At 39.6% G+C, this 22,251-nt stretch overlaps 3 protein-coding genes across 11 annotated transcripts in view; 1 reads left to right on the top strand and 2 right to left on the bottom strand.

The window, feature by feature from the left end:
• EFL1 (elongation factor like GTPase 1) overlaps positions 1-1,566 on the bottom strand; it is a 66,881-nt gene extending 65,315 nt beyond the window's left edge. Inside the window, exon 1 of the mRNA XM_069025502.1 lies at positions 642-1,566. The gene's annotated coding sequence lies outside the window, so the exon portion shown is untranslated. The remainder of the gene's footprint in view (positions 1-641) is intronic.
• Positions 7-10,728, top strand: SAXO2 (stabilizer of axonemal microtubules 2). 3 transcript variants are annotated; one of them, XM_069025507.1, is made up of 4 exons: positions 7-205; positions 5,765-5,944; positions 7,152-7,351; positions 8,108-10,728. In XM_069025507.1, the coding sequence occupies exons 2-4, from the start codon at positions 5,922-5,924 to the stop codon at positions 9,076-9,078; spliced, it is 1,194 nt and encodes a 397-aa protein (XP_068881608.1). In that variant the 5' UTR covers positions 7-205; positions 5,765-5,921; the 3' UTR covers positions 9,079-10,728. The 3 variants fall into 3 exon arrangements, with proteins under 3 accessions (XP_068881608.1, XP_068881606.1, XP_068881607.1); XM_069025505.1 differs by having other exon boundaries at positions 22-116; XM_069025506.1 differs by lacking the exon at positions 7-205 and adding an exon at positions 5,054-5,088.
• Positions 10,729-12,328: 1,600 nt separating this feature from the next.
• The window catches only part of ADAMTSL3 (ADAMTS like 3), a 180,353-nt gene continuing 170,430 nt past the window's right edge, over positions 12,329-22,251 (bottom strand). For 6 of the 7 annotated variants that reach the window (XM_069025491.1, XM_069025495.1, XM_069025493.1 and 3 more), the window contains 6 exons: positions 21,567-21,779; positions 19,108-19,291; positions 16,553-16,757; positions 15,567-15,676; positions 14,793-15,007; positions 12,329-14,265 (listed from right to left, as the gene is read on the bottom strand). In XM_069025491.1, the coding sequence (XP_068881592.1) occupies positions 14,156-14,265; positions 14,793-15,007; positions 15,567-15,676; positions 16,553-16,757; positions 19,108-19,291; positions 21,567-21,779 (1,037 nt within the window). In that variant the 3' untranslated portion in view covers positions 12,329-14,155. Of the gene's footprint in view, positions 14,266-14,792; positions 15,008-15,566; positions 15,677-16,552; positions 16,758-19,107; positions 19,292-21,566; positions 21,780-22,251 lie in introns of those variants that run through there. The other variant, XM_069025498.1, reaches the window with a different exon arrangement.

The following is a 22,251-nucleotide window of genomic DNA, read 5'->3' as shown; positions in this document are numbered from 1 at the left end:
CCCGTGACGCCGGACGGAAGCCGGGCCGGGGCCGCGCAGGCCGCGCGCGGCAGCGCCCCTGGTTACCGGCCGGGCATGGGGCCGCCGCGCTGCCTCTGCGAGATCTGCTCCTGCGGGTGAGTGAGGGAGGCACCGAGCGAGCGCCCGCCTCCCTCGGCACACTCGCCCGCGACACCGAGCTGGTGCCAGCGCCGGCTGCGGCAGGGTAGGAAGGCTCTGCAGAGGGATCTGGGCAGGCTGGACCCGTGGGACGAGGCCGGTGGTAGGAGGTTCAACAAGGCCAAGGGCCGGGTGCTGCCCTTGGGTCACAACAACCCCACAGAGCGTAACAGGCTGGGGCAGAGGGCTGGAAAGTGCCCGTCGGGAAAGGGCCCGGGGTGCTGGGCAGCAGCAGCTGAACGTGAGCCAGCGTGTGCCAAGAGGGCCAGTGGCACCAGGCCTGTGGCAGGAACACCCTGTACTCAGCACTGGTGAAGCCACACCTTGAATCCTGTGGCCAGTTTGGGCCTCTCGTGACAAGAAGGACAGTGAGGTGCTGGAGGGTGTCCAGAGAAGGGCAGCAGAGCTGGGGAAGGGTCTGGAGCACAAGTGTTACAAGGAGTGGCTGAGCCTGGAGAAAAGGAGGCTCGGGGTGACCTTACCACTCGCTGCAGGAGATCACAGCCAGCTGGGGCTCAGCCTCTTCTCCCAGACAGCCAGTGACAGGACGAGAGGACAGTCTCAAGCTGCACCAGAAGAGCTTTAGGTTGGACATTAGGAAGAATTTCTTCGCAGAAAGGGTGATTGGGCATGGGAATGGGGTGCCCAGGGAGGTGATGCAGTCACTGTCCCTTGGGGTGTTTAAGGAGAGACTGGACATGGCACTCAGTGCCGTGGTCTGGTGGCATTTGGTCACAGCTTGGACTCGATAATCTCAGCTCATCCCGATAAGCTCATTGATAATGTAAGCAGCACCCCGGGCCACTGGAGAGTAGGACCCAAGTATGAGCACATTCTCAGTAAATGTAAAGTAGTGTATTTACATTTAAATCAGGTAAAAGAAGGTCTTAAACAGACTAAAATTGAATAGAGACAGTCTTTGAAAGCCACCCAGACTAAATCAGAATCAAGCTTTTCCAGAAAGCAGAGGCGGTTCCCATTGAAGGACTGCACCAAAGGAACCTTCAGAAGAGTTCTGGCAACCGTGTCAGAAACCTGTGCAAGCACTGCAGCCTTTGAAAGAGATTTAATGTATCTGCCCTTCTGCCATCACATCCAGTAGCACTCACCACTTTGCTTTACATTCCATGATCCCATAGAGAGACAATTCATCATTGTCCTATAGCCTCTTTGACCAGGGAGGCTGGCACCAGAGGGTACAGTAGGCAATTTTTGATGGAAAATTACTATTACAGGTCTATAAGCAATATTATTGATGCCATTGGTAAAAAAACCAAAAAAACAAATCATGTTTCCCAAAATAATAAGGGACATAACCCTTTGAAAACTTACATATATTTTCACAAGTTGAAGTCACAACTCTTGATATTTTCAATTTCTTCTCTGAAATTAAAAAAAAAAACACACAAAAAACCCCACAAAAATAATCATCCTACTACTCAAAGATTCAGTTAATAAAAAAAAAATCTAACAACAACATACATGAATGGTCATTATAAGATCACAGAGATGTGCTCAATATTTTTTGGAAGTATAGGACAAACCCTATGGTTGCAAAATGCACCAAGACCCACAAGTTTCATATCAAAGTCTGCAGAGCAGGCACCCTCTATCTGTTTCTGTGTGGGAAGTCTGTCTCTCTGTTCATCAGCCACCTTTTTTTTCCATCTGTAGACACAGATGTGAGGCAGGCACTGAATAAAGCTCCTCATGTTCTTTTTGGCCAAGCCTGTGGTAAATTTTGCCCCATAAATTTGTTTCAAAAGTCCTAGATTAATGAAGAGTTGGAGCTCATTGTTTTCATGATGAGATAACAAACCTGGCTCAGGCTCAAATAGAAAGATGGTGAGATAACACAATGAGACAGCACAAAATGAGGTTCAACTCAGTCAAAAATTCTCAATCCAAACCCCAGTTTAATAATAATTGAATTAAACATGCATAAAGCTTGTGGTTTAAAATAAACCTCACTGAAGTTTTTACAGTCAATAAAATCTTAAGCCATTATTGGTTTAGGCAGCACATTGTGTTTGCTTCAGTGTATAGTGTTTCTGTTTTCAGGGGAAGGCTGCTTGGTCACTTGGCACTGTTACCTGGACATTGGAATGCATACACAGCTTAGCAGAGACTTCAAAGCAACTATGAATATCTAATGTTAGACATTATCATTTAGCTGTTTGCAGGAAATTTTATGGAGGGATAATTACTGCTTGATTCGGAATAATAAAATAAAAGGAAACAATCTTCCCTATCTATTAAGAAAATTAAAAAGGCACTGGAAAAACTTACAGTGGAGCAAAGCCAGTAAGACAGGACTTCATTCTGCTTTCTCAAATACAGGATGTTAAATCTGGCTTCCAAAGAAGAATAAAGCCTGTGTGGTAGATGAACTTTCTGCACTCAAGAATAGTATTTGTCTGCTGTAAAAGATAATCACAGCCTACAAAAGCATAGAAGTTGTTTTGAGACACAGAAATAAACTATTGCTTTAGCTTCCTCTCAGTCTGTCAGCCTTCCCCCATTTGTTCCCATTTTGTTGTCATTATCATAAAAATCTATATTCCTGAATAAATGTAAGTTAAAAAGAAAGAAGATTTCCCTAAAATTTAGTTTACTTAAGCCATCATACTTGACCACATATAAATACAAACAAACCCTGTAAAAACTACCAGATCTCCTGTCAACAGTAGGAAAGTAGATGACTCTCAATACAGTTTCCATCCATCATTTCTGTCTTCCAGACCATAGTGTATGCACTGGCAAAAAATAAATAAAAAATAAAAAATAAAAGCTTTGAGCTGTGTTTGTGGAGGGGATGGTAAGTTTTCTATTATGATAAATATGAAACTTTTATCCTTATTAGTCTAGTTCTCAGGGAGGAAAATGCTTTGTGATAAAATTTCAAGGGTCTTGCTAGCATTGTGTAAAAAACAAATGTATGTATGCCAGGCCTTAAATAAGTTAAAGTCACCAGCATTCTACTAAAATAATCAGAACAAGAACATTTGGCACAAGAGAGCCAATGTACTGTCACTTTTATTTAGCTGAGATTCTGTTCAGACCAAGACACAAGATAGTCTCCCACAAAGAGGGGAAGGAATAATAATCCATCAAAGCAAGTGCCAGTCAGTCATGGGAAAAGGGATATTCTCACCAAATCTATTTGAATTATCAGTAACTCTGGGGTTGAAATGAAGATAAATACAAGGAAGAAGTTAAAAATAATCAGTGTCTCAAGGAGTTCAGGTCAAACTCTAAGTAACATATTTCATTTATCAGAGCTGTAATCTGTCTTCTCTGATTATTCCAAGCATTGTGATGCCTTATATAATTAGTTTTATAAAATTACTATCTAAGTGAAAAATTTTGGTTTAGCACTTGGAAAACATTCTAAATTCAACAACATCCTAAAGCAGATTTATCAATTAACCAAAACACCCCTAATCTCTTCTCCAAGTCACATTCATAAGGTAATTTTTCATTACCCTTCAGGCCAACTCAAAGTACTTTCACAACACAGAGTAGGATGTAGGAACTTCCTCAAAAATCTCATCCGATTCCAAGTAATTTTGTGCACAGTTAGAGTGTGTTCAGAATTATTTTATACACTAGAAATTAGTGGTTTGAAGGCCATTTTTAGATCAACAATAAATTCTAATAAAATTGCAACCACCTCTTTCCTTGAAGAGATAAGAGTAGATTGCTTTCACCTCTGTGTTGAATCTACCAAGAACTATAGGCTCACTCTGCAGTAATAAATTTTTTAGTATCCATTTCAGTTTGTAGCATGTCCATCCAGCAAATACATGGGATATGTTCACATTGCTTACAAAATATTCATTTATCTCCTTAAAGAATGGTGACCCCAGAACACAGAAGGTGTTTTGTCTGGTGGTTGGTCTTCTGGACCAGCTTATGTCAAACTGAAGATTGTCAGAGTGAAGCTTTTACAGATGAATAATTGTTTCCAGCTCCTTCAAATTGCATGCCAAAAGATATGTGAAGAACATTATAATTTGACAACCTATATTTCAACCAGCTTTCATCCATTCAATGTCTTTTGTTTCTGCTTAGCTGTTACTTTTAGATGCTACATGACACAGCATATGCTGTTTGTACTTTCTGGAAAAAAAAAGCCCATTACTAAGGTGAAACTGAATTTCATGACAAATGTAATGACAAGCAACCACTGCAGTGGGAAATAGCACACACTTACCTCCTTGTTTTCCTACCTTTCCTGTTCTTTTCTTCTTCTTCCTTTTTCCTTTCCCTGCTATGTTTTGAAAAGTTCTCTCAGTTGTTAATTGACTTGATTGAAAAGGAGTAAACGAAGCTTTGAAAGGATGTGGATTCTTAGACAGGGCTACTTTATTTCTCATTTTTTGAACTACTGAGCTGGCAAACTCAGGCAGCACAAACTAATACCAGCTTTAGGATCTCCAGTCTCCAAGAACTTCTTTCAGTGTTTTTTTCATTTTCATTTTTTCATTTTCCCAGCAGGAGTCCTTTGTGTCTGTTTCTGCATTCTATTTCACCTTGCTTTAATTTATTGTTTTCCTTTTTGGTACTCACTGCTAGCTAAAATCCTCTGCAGATCTTTGAAATATTCTTTGGATATCTAGCTTCCTGAAACTTGAATTTATTTGTACTCACTAAGAGCTGTACACTCTTGCCCTTCTTGGGTTTTAGATATTTTTGCTTTTTATGTACAGAATTTTACAATACTTGTTTACTTGAAAAATTATTTTTTTTTTCCCCTTTGCATTGCAAGTTGTGAGCCATAAGTAGGAGGAAGACCTGTCATTCTGTATTTCCTTGAGGTCAGCCAGAGATGTGCATTATGCAAATTAGAATGAATATAAGAAGATTTTCAAAACAATAACAACATCTAAATTTTAATTTCATGGATCATTTATGCAAAACAACAAGGTATAAATAATATATTGTCATTATATACCTCCCAACACCTTTTTGCACAATGTTGTCATTGATAGAAGTATCAATGAGAAGCAGGTAGAATTGAAATAGAATCTATAAGAAAAAGAGATGTCACTACTTCTAAATAAACACGTGTTTTGGATAGAGAATTTAGTCAGTCCTTGGTCAGTCAGTCAGTCATTTCACACCACTAAAATTTTAATCAAAAAGTGTTAATCAGTAGTAGTGAAAATAGGTGAGAGTACAGAAATAAAAGGACAAGTGATAAGGTAAGACAGTAAAAAAGGGACCATGGGAGACAAGAAACGAAGCCTAGTTCGTTACTTTTACAGCTAAAACGAGTAATATCACTAAAGATTACAGACAAGAAGAAAGTGCATCTTGGTGGTAGCATCATTTGGAGAGCTGAGATCAACTCTTTGTATTCTGCACCAAGGACTAAGTCCCAGCTGATACTGCCTTTATTGCTCTGTTAGTATAATGTGCTCTGGGACCTGTGCCATCAGCACAGTATTTTGCGGTTTTATCACTCAGAAAAGATTTTAAACAAAAACTACTGACATTGTTCAATCTTCCCCATTTGTTACTCACTCCCAGTAGACAGAGTATGGCTTTTCCTCTTTAATGAAACTATTCCAAATTCTCTGCTCTGATGTGTTTGACCCAGACGCCATCGCTGCTGCCATAAACCCACGAAGATTTACGATGATTCCCTGCAGCCGTGCCACAAAACTGAGTATGTGGAGAAATACCCCAGCTATGGCAATGTCTGCCCTCCTGAGAGCTGTAAGCCAAAACCACAGTTCCCACAGGATCAGGGGAAAATGGACAGCATCTCAACATTCAAGTAAATATTTTCAAACAATGTTTTATAATTACTCTGTAAAGTTTCTCATTCTTTGTTTTTTAAGCGGGGACCAAACGTATTGCAATCTTCTCAAAATGCAGTCGTTGCATCCTTTGCACATTTTGCATATTTAAAGTATAAATGTTGAGTATAGAAATAGAGTTACCACAAAAAGGTCCTAAAAAATACCAAAGCATGGGTACCGCCAGATTTGCATTCTTTACAGCAGCCTGTAACCTGTAAAGAGAATCTAAAATGTTTGTCTTTGTTTTCAGCCTGTTAGGAAATGTAGGTTTTATGGAAAACCTGTCAAGCTTGAGAACTTTCTGTAATACACATGTAGAATCTAAGACAGTGGGGAAATGAAATCTCAAGAAAAAGGAATATGGGTATTTTTATTGATTTTTTAATTCAGATTATTAGTTTTAAGAAAATTATTCGTTTTAAGAAAGCAAACTGTAAAGGGGTTCAGTATATCTGTCCTGTCTGTGCACAGACTCTGTTAAGCTTACAGAATTAAAGAGCATCTTTCAAAGAATTAGAAAAAGATACCACCCATTCATTGTTAGTGATGTGACAGGGGCATCAACATTTACTTTTCCATTATTGTTGTTTTTCTTTTAAGCTATGAGGGCGTCTGGTGAAACTTCTTTGTTTATCAAAAAAAAAAGAGACTTAAATAGAAAGGCCAAATGCCTTTCTATTGGTCACGTGCTTGTATGGACTATTTAAACGCCCACACATGTAATATACACCCTTTTAATGTAATGTGCCCATACAAAAACAGTGAAATGCTGTTTCTGATTATATTCCATTCTCCACATGCAATCAGTAAATGCTACCACTTGTCCTAATTTCAGCTGTGCTCTGCTTCTGCTTTCTGACCATTTCTTTGTAGAATTATAGCAGCTTTGTAAGTCTCCTTTCAGATACTTTAAATAATATTGTTAAACTGGGAATGAGACTCGGAGTGTTAAAAACTTACTTCGCCATCTACCTTTGAATAAAGGCTCTATCATGCAGCAGAGACCCTAGATTTATGTACCATAGTTTCCTCTCCTTTGTGCTATCCCTCCAATATATGGTGTCTGATGATTTTTCAGAGTAAACATTTCGTTACTTTTTCCATATAGTGGAAAAATTACAAAAGTGACTTCATAAGGAAGGAAAGAATTTTTTAACCAGTGTTTTCTTTTCCCCAATTCAGATCAGATTATTTACCATATGATGTGAGGACACCTTTTCGGCCACAAGCAGAATATAGACCAAAGTCAGGGAAGATTGACCTGGGAACCATATACCAGAGAGATTATAACCCTCACAAAGTAGGACCGGTGACATTAGCAAGGCCTCGAGAGAGGAAACACACTTCAGGAGCAAAAGTGGATACCATCCCAACCTATCAAGGTAATAATGTATGCCACCTACAGGAAGAGAAATAACCAAGGTGAAGGGAGTATTTGGAATTACCTATATTAGAAACTGGATTTGTTCATTTGAGACAGGGAGTAAAACATACTAGAAAGCAGGTGACAATGCCCTAAAACATTTTGGATTCCAATTGTTGAGGGGAGACTTCTGGCTTCTAAACTAAAACCCCTCTCTGAGGTTTGCTTTGCTACAAGGAAATTCTAACATATACTTGGTTAGGCTATCTTAAGGAAAAGTGGATGGAAATTAAGGTGCAATGGATCTTTTGGGTAGTTTTAGTTCATGTGACTTATTTTTCCACAGAGTAGGTCAGAAGTGGGGTTTAGGATTCCGCTTGTGTATGGTATAGCTTACATATACATCATCCTAGTAATGATCTGTCTCGACACAAATTATCCTATTACAATGGCCAGCACAAAGGTGCTAAAGCTTTTAAGTAAAATGGAAGATACTGTATATAAAACTTGTATAGGGCTATTTTCTGTTTAGTTTCTGTTGAGAAAATAGTCAAAATAGGGCATCAGGTGCAGTTTTTTGGGGTCTGCTTTTATCACACACTATAATAGAAGACGGTTTTGTCAGATCACAAGCATGGAGATAAAATTATCATTTTCACTTACATCCATTTTCTTTGTTTTGCAAGATTTAATACCAGAAGAATTTGTCTTCATTTTAAAGGAATGGTCTTAAGTAATAACACCTGTATGGTGGAATTTTGGTTGTGCCTTACAGATCACTATAGGGTATGGAAAAGTCAAAGAACGGAATCCTGTAAGGTGGAGCGTCCGTATGAGCCACCTTCAGAGAAGTTTGGAAATCCTTCTACATTTCAAGATGACTACATTCCTAGGCAACCCAATCCCCCCCAGAGCTGCAAACCTTGTGACACCAAGCTGCCAGAGGGGCCTTTCGATGGTAACACCATCCATCGCACCGCGTACGTTGTCCATGAGCTGGAGCCCCCGTTTGTAAGGCCAAAAGAAGACTACAAGCCAAGTGACCAACCCTTTGAAGATCTCACAACTCACCAGAGAGATTTTAAAGGGATACCTGGGGAACAAGCAAAAAGCTGCAAGCCTGAAAGTAGAAAACTTGGATCTGATCCTTTCAAAGGAACCACTGAATTCCAGGATCGCTATCAGCCATATTTGGTCACCGCGCCCGAGTTCCACAAGCCAAGAGAGTACGTTCCGCCCACAGACAAGATGGATCTCAGCTCCTCAAACCGTCTAGATTACACTTCACACAAGGCTGCTCCTAGAGCTCCCATAAGACCAGCTCCTGGAAGAAGAACCACTGGCCCTTTCCAAGGGAAGACTACTACAAAAGAAGACTTTCAACCCTGGAGCGTCTGTCCGCGAGGGATTATTAAGAAAGAACCGCAAATTCAAAAACCCACAGGAAGATTTTCTAATTTAACTACGTTCAGATCCCATTACATACCACATCAGGCCAATCCACCTCAAAGTTTCAAACCTGCACATGCTGTAGGTACTGCAGTTCCTTTTAAAGATGAAACTTTGTATCGCACTGAATATACTCCAAAGAAGCAGGAGGTCTGCCCAGGACTTCATCCAGATGCTCTGGGTTATGTCTATGTAAACACAGATTCTCAGGGTCACAAATTCTACCGCCAGGTGTCTCCAGAACGCTCTGGGTCAAATTGTAATCCTATTCCCAAGGAAGTAGCTGGTGTGTCATAATACTTACATGCAATATTTCAAGCACCTTGGTAAAATAATCGGAAACCAACTTGTTGATTTTTTCTTTAGATAACACTGAAAGCAAATTAAATACTGCAAATTTTGACAAAGTTTGAAGAAAACCAAAGCCAAACCAAAGTTTATTACAAGCCTAATAAAGATGTGCCAAATGCTGAAGGAACACTACTCCCTACATGGCATCTGTCCTTTTTCTGATTGTGCATTCTGGTTTACTTAACTCCCCAGATTTCATTACTCAAGCATATTTATCATATATTTAATTCTTTGAGATTTTCTGCAATCAAATTACCATATTTGTGAAATAGCAAGTGCCTTTTGATGATAACATATTTTAAACAGTAAGCAAATAATGCTATTTATAATAATCTAAGAAATCAGTAATAATCTCAGTAATCTGTAAGACTTTTTTTCTTTATATTTTATGCCCAAGTCACATGCCATGACACCTAGGCATTACTAAAACCTGGTTTTAGCTTTAGTCATCACTACTTTAACTTCATTCAGATCTGAAGTGAGTATATAAAGGTCCCACTGTAATTTCTGGTAGCAGTTAACAAGTGGTAACCTCACTCTTTTTCTGTACACATAGTTGAAACCACTCAACCACCAAAAGCAGGTCATTAGACTCTGTTTCCTAATTTCTGTGATCGTGCTCTTTCAGCCTTACTTCCAAAGGAAGCAAAACTGATGCACTTTAGACACACTGACACACTAAGTGCATGTGTCCTCCCCAGCTGAATCATTTTTAAACTCAGTGTGCAAATTCAGTTGAATCCCACAATGAGATTGCATAGATTTTTTTTGTTTGTTTTGTTTTAGTTTCTAAGGTGGATGTTGGGGAAGCAGAGGGAATCAGGCTCAAAAAGTTAACATCCACTGTAATTTGATCCTGCTATCTGATTTTTAAAGCTTAATAGCCAGTTATCACTGCCAGAGTTTACTGCTGAGGCAGTCTGAAGGGGAAAAGGGCAGAAAACTACACAGGTGTAAGTAGAGATAAGAGAAAAGGGACTAAACTCAGGTACAGAAAGAAATACCAGCTGAGATGCAGAAGTCTGTAGGCAGCCTAGCTTCAGTCTGTCTGCTCTTCAAAGAATTGCTTGTTCCAAACACACAGAAACCAAAGTTTTTACAGAAATTTTTATATGAAATTGTTATGCTTCTGTATGAAATATTTAGTATTTTCTCTATGTATCTGATTTTGAGAAATCCAGATGAACCAGTTTCAGTTTTATTATGGTTATGATTTATGTAAGTCACAATTAATAGTTCTATAATTAACTGTATTGTCATGCTCTATGACACTACTCCGGTATGATTTTTTTCTCAGTATTACATATCTTGTACCCATTGGTGTAGAACGGTATTTGAGTTCTGCAGAATCACGTGGCTGTACTCCATAAACAAAGTCACTTATAAAAGGGCTAAGATCAATGATGGAAACATTTTTAAAGCAGGAACTTGGTCATATGAAAGCCAGAAATCTGAACTGAGCAAATCAGCTGTGCACAAAAGCGTTGCATGAGAGGGATCCAGACATTATTAGTGTCAGTCCCTTTTACACAACTTTTGTCTTTGTACTGTGTTTTTGTAGTATCACTTACTCTGTTAATGAAATGGCAAATCAGTTTTACTTTTCTGTCTGAAAATTATTCACCCCTCAGCCTGTGAATGAACAAGGACGATGTAAATCTGTGAGATCCTAAAAGCAGGACTTGAAAAAGTCCAATTCATTGTCATCTTTCTGTACCACAGAAGAAAAAATACAAACACCCTTCTGAGTCATTCTCTGTCACGCCACCATGGAGGAAACAAAGTCAAAACTTTGCACAGTCACATACCCAGGTCCATCCCCTATACACAGTCCTGGTACCTCTGGAGCAGTTTACAGAAGCTCCCAATGTCCTTCAGCTCTCCTTTCTAGGGAGGGAGAAGTGCAATCTGAATCCATGAACTTACATGTGCCTGCATGTTCTGCTCAAAATGGCTCTTCTGCTGGGTCTGTGAGGGAGCCCAGATGGTTTTTTTTTCACTTTTCACAGCTGTTTTTTCAGTTCTGAAGTCACTTCCCTCTGTTAAGTTATGGAAAGTCATTTGCTGCCACCTACCAGCAGCAAATGAGAGGAAGGGAAGTGGAGGGCACATTCAGATACATTTAACAGTTCCTCTGCAGATGTGTTTGAAGACTTTTTTAGGGTGGAGGGGCATATTCCCTTTCATTTCATCCTTAATGTTTCCCCCTAAGTTTAATAGTGAAAGAGAGAAGCCTTTATTACTTCACAATTGAAAAAGCCCCAACACACTGATTGTGCTTCCAGGAAAAGCATCAAATGATATTATAAACCTTCAGACACTATTCAATACCTGACGTCAACCTTTTCATAAGCAACAAATTACTGAAATGCAGACCAAATGAAGAGATGCCTGGAAAATGAATATTTTTCCCAAATAACAGCTGTTAAAAAAGCATTTTATGATGTCATGCTAAACCAAGATGTAAAAGCAGAAAAGCTATTTGTGGATTCAGTTGCTATTCTGAGAGTGCTTTCTGTGCACTCTGCCATCCAGCAGCAGGCTCCAGAGCACTGCTGTACAGAGCCTTTGCTTTTTTTAAAGACTGCACAAAAGGAATGCAAAAGGAAAATCAAACCTTTGCCAATATTGCCATCTAGGATAACTCTGAAACACCACCATTCCATTGCTAGACATTTATTTTCTATTTAATAAAAAAATTTTAAGGCTTTTTATTGTTCATACTATTTCTTAGACTCTTCTTTCTAAAGACTATTTACACATATTGGATATTCTGAAACAACTTTTTCATGAAGCTATTCCCATCACTCACTAAATATAAAGCATGGAGCTGTTCTGTCAGATCTGAATGAACTCTTCTTGGTAAGGCCCAGCAAAGAAATGCAATTTTATTCCACCTTTTATGGAATCCTGATTCTAGATTTCAGTGAATCAGAGCTGACACATTTGGATTTGGCAAATTACCTTCCCACTTTTTCAGTCAGGTTACTTCTATGTTGTCTCTTAACAGCAATGCAAAGCAGACTGCAGTGAAGCTGACAATATGACTGATAAACTGTTAAAAATAAGGATTAATCCAAAGCTTTGAAAAAAGTCCCAGAATGATGGACAAAGTATGTTGAAAAAAATAACAAGGAATGAAAGCACAGTTACTAAGCAAATCATGGTAATAAACAATGTCAGGGTAATCACAGTGTTGAATAATCAAACTATACTTTATTTCAGAAATATCAAAACTACGTTCAAGAGAGCTAAAATCTTCAGTTACTGGAGAAGCAATAAAATAATCTACAGAGGAATGTCATGCCAATTGCAATCACAAACATTTACAGCACTGCTTCTGGATAGCATGCATATTTAACCAAAGTTAACGCAACCAAAAAATGCTATGTGTTAACGTTTGAAAACTTTAAATATAGAGGGAAAACATGAATAAGAAATTTTGGTAATAAGAAAAAATATATGTCCAAAAATCTTTATTAAACACTGTACAAAAAAAAATATTGCACTTTTAAATCAGACAATAAATATCTACAAAAGTATCTTACAAATGTTTAATTTAAAAAACTGCTTAAACAATCAAGACCCATTGCTGATTAAAAAGGTAATGATCAGGAATATCCTCTCCTTGTAGTCAGCCTTGGACACGACAGTCCACCCTAAACATTTTCTATACAGTAGTGCTACCCTAATTCTCAGTGATGCAAACCCTCTGTGCAGGATGCTGTGTCTGAGCTGCCCCCACAGCACTCCCAGCCCTCTGCCCCTCACGCAGGTCAGAGATGGAACACAAGAGCCAAGTCAAAGTAAGCATTCAGGCCTCTAATATGAGCAGTAGTTTGGAAACTACAAAAGAAAAAAATCATCTGTTTTCTGCCTCCCATGGGGTCCTCTCTGCTTAAAGCCCTAGTCAGACAATCTGCAATATGGAAGATAATTTACCCAGCAATATCATAATAAGAATTTATCAGCTTGCAAATTACTCAGATGGTCAATGGTCATCATGAAAAAATCATCTAGATGGAAAAATGCTCAAAATAGATTTCTTGCACTTGTCTATCTTCACAATTAATAATTCTTCCTTGGACTTTTTTCCCCATTAAGGGAGAAAAAGAGAATGATTATTCAAGACAAGAAATCTGACAGCCATTTTGACCAATTACTGGCTCCTCATTTGACTTGATGTGCAAGAGAACAGTGCTCACAAATGTTTGTTCATAGCTCTGACAAGGAAGCTTCTGTCTAATTTAATATCACTACAAAAGTATAATCATGCCAGAACTTTGATTGTTCTTCAGAGACTGGAATCAGAATAGAAACAATAAAAAATGACACCTCATTTATTCAAAGGAGATCTATTGCTGCTTTGAAAATTGTACTAGGATCTATAGTATCCTACTGCATACACATAAATACAAGCAGGAAAAATTCAATGTACTTCTGTGTATCCATCTGAGAGCTAGCATCTGTAAAGCATATCCTGTGAGATCAACCCTTAAGCTCAAGCTGATAATGAAAATGAAGCTGTTGCCAAAATTTTACAGCTACAAGCCACAGCTTCTATAAATTTAAAAATAGCGTTAAGTATGATGAAAAAAAACGAAACCAAAACCTGTGAGTCAATAGTTGCTGCATTTCAAAAAAACTTTTGAAGTATTTTTGTGACTCTTCCTCATAAATGAAGGACTATTTGTTGCTTTTAGGTAATGCTTTTTTCACTGATAAAATTATAAAATGATGGCCAGCAAAATTTTACAGATGATATGCCATGATATGATCTTGCTAATCCAGACGTTTAAAACATTAGAAGTTCCATGGCAAAGGATGAAAAATGAAAGCTCCCAGAAACAATACCTTATCCAGCACATCAAGCCACAATACTGTGTGTTTTCATTTGCCCCATGTTGCCATTTAACTGTCACAACTAGTGTCTCATTTACAAGGATATATTTCGAGCAAGTTAATTTAATGAACCTCTCTTCTCATCTCTTCACTGCAGCATCATGAACTTGCCATAGAGGACTTACATTTCTTGACATGATTGACAACATCTTTGTTTGTAGGTGTCTATCAAGCATAACTTTAGTTGCTTTACAAATGTACAGTAGTGAGTTGTATCCTTGCATTCTCCTTCTGAAAAATATTTAAACATTACAAGGCTTTATAATGAGCAAAAGAGAAAAACCAGAACTTGGCAAAGTAATTGTAAACAATGGACAGATTCCTGCTAGCTTTGTAATTATTTTAGTGTGCATTTCTGGCAGCAGTGGATTGAAAGCTAAACAAGGTCACGAGTAAGAGGTGTGATCTCACTGCCTTCATTTACTCATTGTCTGTTTCAGAACACTACCCCGGTCTTGGAGGCATTAACAGCTCGCTCAGAGACTTTTGAGTCACAGCTGGCACAGTCATGTAGGGAAGTTTGCAAAAAACTTCCTAAATATTCTGTTTCTAAAAGTGCTTTTGAGGCTTTAATATCAAACTGGCCTACTTAGAGAAAAGAAACCCCAGGATTACGAAGTGCTCCTCGGAGAGGATAGTTTTACCTTTGATGTACAATCAAATGCTTGTAGAATCAATAGTGTACAACTGTGAGTCACTTTCTAATATAACTGCTACAAACTATTAGTATGCTCATATTTAAATAAACATTTACATACTGCCACAGGATGTGACATTGCAGTGTTGCCAGGTCACTGGTCTCTTCCTCCCTTCACAGAAATGCTCAGCCACGGGTTTGTTGCTCTGCCTGTGTACGCAGGACACTCTCCTGGACTGGAACCCGCTCCCACAGCCCACACTGCAGGGCCTCCAGGGGCCTGTCCGCCAGTACACATCACACAGCTCTGAGGAACAGTTCCTTCTGACAGGAGGGCTGTGCAGGGAAAGAAGTGGAGTTAAATGTTTGCTTTTGTGCTAAACCCTTATTCATAGAACTACAGGACCAATCAGCCCCCAGCCCAGCTCACAGCACAGCCAACTAGACCAGGATCCTCAAGATTGTCTCTATTTTGAGTATCTCCAAAGGTGGGGACTCCATAACTTTCTGAGTAACCTGTTCAGTTTTTTTTAATATTTAAGTTGAATTCCTTTTATTTAATTTTGTGCTCCTCATTCATGCCTTCCTGCTCATGAGGAAACGTGAGTTTCTTTAAACCAATTTCTTAACCCTGGAATAGAAAAGGTATTTTATCTTTAGGAAAACTTAGCTGACCCTGAAACACTGCATACTGGATGCTCTGAATTCTTCAGGCATAACCTCTCCTGGGTTCCTGAATTCATCCAGTGTCCACAAAGGGATGACTGTCTCTACCTCCTTTTCTTTGTTTGACACAAAAGAATTTGCCTACTTGTACAGCAGTGACCTTAATTTGATCAGTACCTTAATTTGATCATCTAAAGAATCTAACTTGTAACTTCCTCTAACTGTTTACCTCTTTCTTTTGTCACAAGAGGAGTTTGGCACGAAAGATCCGTTCCGAAGCTGACATATAAACTGACGGTGCTGTGAACCTGCAGGGCGGCCTACACAGCGACCAGAACACTGAAAATTGAGAGTAAAGGGTGAGGGGAGAGAAAAAGAAACAGCCAATTTAGTAACAACAGAATTACCCTCCTAGGCAGTTACCCAGCTACACAGCCCAGCCATAATTTTTTGCATTTTGCCTTTTTCTTCAGCCCTGTCACACCCCAATTTGGATAAGACCTACATATTTTTGGTTCTCTGTGTAATTTTGCCAAGACACTAATTTTCCTGCCTGCTCCTAAAGCTAAATCCACTGTCTGCTCTCATCGTGCCACATCCCTACTGCTTCAACCTTCTTTCTGTAGCTCTGACCATTACAAACTTGTCTTGCTAAAACCTGTATTGTGAATGCAGCAATAGCAATTGTAATTAATTACTTTGCACACCGAACAGTAAATACTGTGTTAATAATTATATAAATTGTATCAATATGAACACAAGTTTACTGCATGAAGGAAGAAACAGAAAATATAGGAAAACAGAGTTCTGTGCATTAAACACAGGCAACTGCTGTTGAAGCACATTCATGTATCGTTTTTAGGGACTTCACAAGTACAACTATGCAAAAAAAAAAGACTGCAATAAAAGCAATAAACTAGCTTGGAAAATGAAATACATCATAGTGGTTTAGCTTATAAAATACACTGAAGTTACTACTCTGGTTTCAGGTCGTCTTCAACAAACAAAAGTTGCTCAGACAGCATAAAATGAAAAAACCTTACAAAACAGGATTTCTAATTGGCTGGTCTGAAAGGTAATTACACCCACAAAGCTCCTCCCTTGTGTAAGAGGACAGATGTCCAGCCACAGTGCAACAGATGTTCAGCCAGTGGCACGATGGCACTGTCCCACTTTTATGATACAAGGAGATTCCAGACAAATGCTGTCACTTACCTGTGCTTTTGCCTGCGTTGGCCCCAGGGGACAAGAGTGCCCCGTGCAGGGTTTCCTTCCCACAGGCCTGTCCCTGTGTGTGCAGGCCCCTGGCAGCAGGGCCAGCACGCTGCCGTTGGCTTTGACTTGGTGACACGAGAGCTGCCGATGGCGAAATCCACCGCCACAAGATGCAGAGCACTCAGACCACGGCCCAGCTACCCACCTGCAGGATGCACATTTATACACATTTCTAGCGATTACTGCAGCCCTGCTGGTAGCTGGCAGCAATTGTTTGCAAAGAAAACATAAAAGAACCCATCCTTGCAAGTTTTAGATGTGAGAACAGCTAGAATCAGCTTCCTCACTTGAGGAAGGTCTTCTAAACGTGGTTAACTGATGGCAGCAGATTTGCTAACAGAGGTTACACTGCTTGTTACCAGAAGCTGTTACTAGGTGAGCCCTATGGACCCTGCTGGATGTGACACTCCAGGAGGAAGGACACTGAACTTCTCCATTGCTTATAAAATGGTTGGTACCAATTTAGTTGGTACCAAAGTGACAGCTGCCATAACTCATCCAAATTTATTACATCGAGATCTCATCAGATAACGGCTCAAGCAGAACATGTTATTTGTCGGTTAGAAGTTGCAGATATTTAGCCTGTCTTAGCAGCTAGGAACAATACTGGGGAGGCAGCAGGTGGTAATACAATCAACTCGACTTGCTCTTTGCATAAATCTAGGCTAGAAATATAAAATGGACTTTATGTGTACCACAACAGTGATAACAGGAAAAAAATCCCATTTTCTTCAGCAATTATTTCATTTTCTTACACTCAAACAGCTTATATCCACCCAAGGAAGATTAATCTTTTACAGTCTGCACCCTCGTGTTTTTCTCCCTTTTAAAGCTCAAGTACTTTTGTAAACATTTGGTGCAGTGCATGCACAGCAAAGCTCAAGTTAAATACATACCCAAGCCCTTGTATTTGCTTGACTGTATCCCTCCACTGTGATGGAGAGAGGTGATTAAACACATGCAAAACACTCCCAATAATTATGGGCCCATGCCACTGACTGCATATTTAAGCCTTTATAATTCTACAGATACTTTCTAAAGAGCTGCCTTGAGATGAGAAGGTTGTGCAGAAATCAGTAAGTGGGAAAATGGGAAGGGAAGTTTGGATATTTTGCACTTCTCTCCCAGGTCTGTAATCACAGGGAAGGAGAGAGGTTAGAGGCACCAAGGGCCTGACACAGGGCTATTTTCCAGGCATCTGGGATGCTCTTCCTGTATAGAAAGCATGGAATACTTCATGAAAGAAAACCAGTTTATTTGTTAGCACACATGTATGGCTAAAGACAGAGTTAATTGCATTTGTATACACACAATTGCCTCCCATTGGCAATTACATAAAGCCAAATTTAAAGCAGAACGAATCTAAGCATTTAAAAAGACAATTCAGTTCCCATTCCCTTTAGCCATATGAAATAACTGATTTGTTTATGTTGTGAATACTCCAGGGCCAGTGATAATCAGATTATTCAGTCATGCCCTGCAATCCACTGAAAGGCATGACCTTGCTCAGAGGAGCCCCAGGACCCCTTTTACTCTCCTGTCATCTGTTCCAAATGGCTGGAGCTTAAGAGGGAAACCTGCAACCAAAGCTTTGTTCCAAACTATTAGTTTGATTCCAGTATTTTTCTCCTGGCAAAATGTTTGCTTTCTCTGGGCTGGCTGGAGTTCAGTCTCACAATTTAAGATGATCTGGTTTTTGGCTGCTAATAATGAAGTATAAACAACTTCTCCTGATGCATATCTGTTGCTATGTTTTCTGCATTCAGAACAGAATTTAGAACATACTGGCAAGATGCACTCTCGCAATGTCAGCTAGGGTCTTAACACTTCCCTGCCAACATTTTCCAGTGAGGGGCAACTCCAAAGTGTGTGCACCCCTCACAGACTTTTGCTGATAGTGATGACCAATTCTTTAAAGCAACAAAAAGCACCTGCTTTGAGGATCCTGTGGATTTTCCTGCTGAACACCTGGAGAAACACCCTGTTGAGCTGGAATGCTCAGTGTAACTCAAATAGCCTAGAAGTATGGCTTTGGCCTTCAGAATCAGATGCTGTGATATGCTTGTCTGTGATGTGAATACCTTCAGCCCCATGATCCCCTGTTGAATCAGTGACAAAACTGGCTGGGGAGGACATACAAGGAGCACTGTGGTGAGGGGCATTAGAGATAAATGAGGCATTCTGCAGAAAACACCTTCCTCAGAGCTCTGCTGGCACAAAGAAGAGCAGGTGAACACAGAGGTATTCTGGCCTCTCTCAACACAACAAGCTTTCCCTCTAGGGTGGCACAGATTCCACAAAACTGCACATCCCAGCATCTCAGAGAGATCTCCAGTTCAGCTTTTGAGGAGAGGTGTGGTGTGCTGTGGTGTGGTAGCAGCAAGACTTGCTGCAGCAGCGTGGAGACACGCATAAACACAGAAACAATTTCAGGAGGTGGCGAGTGCATTTTAACACACAAAGAGCACATGGAAACAGAGCAGAAGGGAGTTTACCTGGCAGGGCAGTCCTCTGTGTTGCAGGGCTGGTAAATTATCACTGGCTTTTGCAGCTCTCTGCACTGTGACTCATTTACTTTCTGTTTCTCTGCGTTCAGGCACTGCAGGCTCCTGGAGCGGGTTCCTGAATGCCCACAGGTAGCAGAGCAAGGACTCCACTCAGCATATTCCCAGGTGAAATCTAAGAAATACAATTGCAAGCAGTGTGAGAGAGGCACTGTACATTGTAACTGCGACACATTTTGATTGATTTGGCAGCACTCTCTGCAGGCTGGATAGATACCACATCCTCTGTAGAAAAGCAAATATTTCAGCACTGGGAAAAGGGACCATGAGCCAAAGTAGAATTTAGTCCTACTCAGCTTCCCCTCAAGTTCAGCCCTTACACATGAAGCTCTCTAGAAGGCAAATGAGATCAGCACGTGAAGGGCAGAACCTGGCTCACAGTAGGAACTGATGAGCCTCCTTTAAAACTTTCATAACATTTTTATACAATGAGCATTAAAAAGAGGAAATTGTAAATCAGGCTCTCTAGGTTTCCTGCTGTTCCACAGGAAGTTTGTCCTGAAGAAAACTCATCCTACTCCAGACACCTCACATAATTTCAGGATTTAAGAAAATCCTGTCCTAAACTACGGAGAAGTATTTAATGTAAAAATAATTTGCCACTGAGGCATCTGGCAAGATGAAAAAGGAATTTGCTTTAAAGAGCGTTTTATATTAAAAACCGATCACCTCTAACAATTACTACCTTTATATTTAGTCAAAATTCCACACTTACCCCTTCCTCCACAATTTTTTTTTGTCACTTGGTAAAAGATGAAGTACTATGCAATGTTGACAGATTTTTATGTGATCACAGAAGGAGTCAGGTTTTTCTATAATAACCAAGAATAATTGATAGCTACCAGCTGTGTCCACAGGCTCACTCTTGCAGCACATAATGAATTCTTTAACTTATTGTTTTTCAATGTTTCCTTATTACTTCTGGATTTCTTAAAATAATACAAAAGGGCCTTTTTCAAAGTAGAAATAGTTAAATTTACTGACTGCAGCTATGATGGAGAGACTGTATTGTTTGTTTAACTAGGATGACACTGCTCAGAAGTGCCCTCGAAATGCCTACTGTGCAAAAACCACCAAGGGAGGTTTCACAGCCTCACAAATGCGTGGGTATGGCACTGATGAAACATTTACATAAGTGTCAATCAGAGTTACAGCTCAGAAGTAGGAAATGCAATCTCCCCAAAATACTGCCCAACCTGACTGGAGAGGGGATTGGGCAACCAAAAGGCAGTCCAGCTGAAGACTGTAGGTGGACAGTTCAATAAGTGGCAGAAATTCTAACTGTAAGGAGATCTAAATTAGGATCTAAGGCTGGACCTAGTTTTTGAAAAATTCTATTAGGATATTTTCTGATTTACATTTGATTTTAAAAATAAATCTTTTGATCATGGCTATGTCTCAGTAAGATTCCTTTGCAAGTGTAACTTCCCCCATAACCCCAGGCGTTCCAGAACCATCCTCACCCATGAACAGTCACTGAGAACACCCTCACACACAGCACAGGGGGTCTGATTCTACTGTTTGTGTCCCTTGCCCATCAGTCATAAGCCAAATCAAACTGCTAGGTGAAGAGATAAAACATACAGAAAAGCTGACAGTGTCAACAGATGCTTGGTTTAAATCTGAGTTCCTACTTATAACTGGGTTTTAAAAAAGAGAACATAATTATTTTCTAAGCAATTGAAATGTTTAAAACTTGATAAAATGTTTGTGGATACAGCTGATTGTCCTGCTGGTGCATATGTAGGGTTCTTTTCAAATTCATCAATTTGGAAATTCAGTTGCACATTTCATAACCTACTGATAGAAATGTGGTTTTCTGCAAGTGCATTACACTGGGGAACTTTACAAGACATTTTTGAGAATTTCACGTGGAAATCCATGAGTGTGCAGTGTGCTCTAGCACACTGATGTGATTAAAGGTGTCTGCAGTAAGATCACTGCCATATTAATTGTAATGATGCTGGCATATGACAATTACATTAAAATTATTTTATTATAATGAAGATATTTCCAAAGATGACCTCAAACTCAGTTTTGCTTCAGTTTGGTGGGCTATCATGGAGAAGTTTGTTGAAGGGCAAGTTGGTGAAACCTGTCTGATTTAAAACTGTTTGAGCAGAAAAACACATTCTCTCAGCTTCTCAGATACACAGGCAAGCAATCAGAGCCCCCACACGAAATTTGGATAGACATCAATTGCCATATCCAACTCTGAGTATGGACATTGTCTATTGACTTAAATAAGACCATTCCTACATGTAAAGCCAAACATATATTTCTGAATTACTTTCAACACAGAAAAGCAGGTTAGTTATCAGGAAAAGTCTTTACAGAGTGAAAGAAGATATTTTAAAATTCAAGAATTTGTCATATAATTTTCAACAAACCTTCCTTCTTGACATTTACCCAAACTGACATTAGTTTTGCACTAGCTGAAGTCCGACATTGGAATTGTCCAGCAAATTGACCAGAGTTGGTGTTCACCTCTAGGATATGACCCCCAACCAGTGTTTGGTATTCCAAGGTCTTAAGTTCCTCAATTGGGCTATCTCCAAAGAGCCACTGGACTGTATTTCTGTGACTGGGCAGCACCGGACAACCTAAAAATCAACAGCATTTTAGCAGGTTTTTCTCAACACACTGAAATGTTTGTGAACAAGTATGTGTGAGTGTGTGATTCTACATGAAGGACATTACCATTCTAAATAGAAACAAGAATATGCATAAATTCACTGAAGTCCAAGCTATGGCCCAAAATGCTGACAGCCTCTTGAGGGGTATGAGCTCTATAAGCTGATGTGCACTTACCCCACTTCATCATTTCCCTTTCAGTAAGTTCTTATAAACTTAGCTTCTACATGAACAAGGTGGAAGGGGGCAGCAATGATTTAAATGGAATGAAGATTTCATCCCAGACTCTACAATACCCAGAAAGGTCTGTAATTAAAGAATTTCTCTCTGTTTGGGAAAGGAGTCACAAACACATCAGATGAAATTGCTGCATTTTCACTCCACAGGCATGGGCAGGGATGGAAGCAAAGGCATTCATTTAGATGGGAAAAAAGTACAAAC

Source organism: Aphelocoma coerulescens, chromosome 10 (genome assembly GCF_041296385.1).
Source record: "Aphelocoma coerulescens isolate FSJ_1873_10779 chromosome 10, UR_Acoe_1.0, whole genome shotgun sequence".
In the NCBI taxonomy this organism is placed as follows: Eukaryota; Metazoa; Chordata; class Aves; order Passeriformes; family Corvidae; genus Aphelocoma; species Aphelocoma coerulescens.
This window is presented reverse-complemented; position numbering and strand designations above follow the sequence as displayed.

Coding starts and splice junctions, on each gene's coding strand:
- SAXO2 (XM_069025505.1), top strand. CDS start 76: ATGGGGCCGCCGCGCTGCCTCTGCGAGATCTGCTCCTGCGG. Junction 5,945..7,151: donor GACAGCATCTCAACATTCAA/GTAAATATTTTC, acceptor TCCCCAATTCAG/ATCAGATTATTTACCATATG. Junction 7,352..8,107: donor TACCATCCCAACCTATCAAG/GTAATAATGTAT, acceptor TGTGCCTTACAG/ATCACTATAGGGTATGGAAA.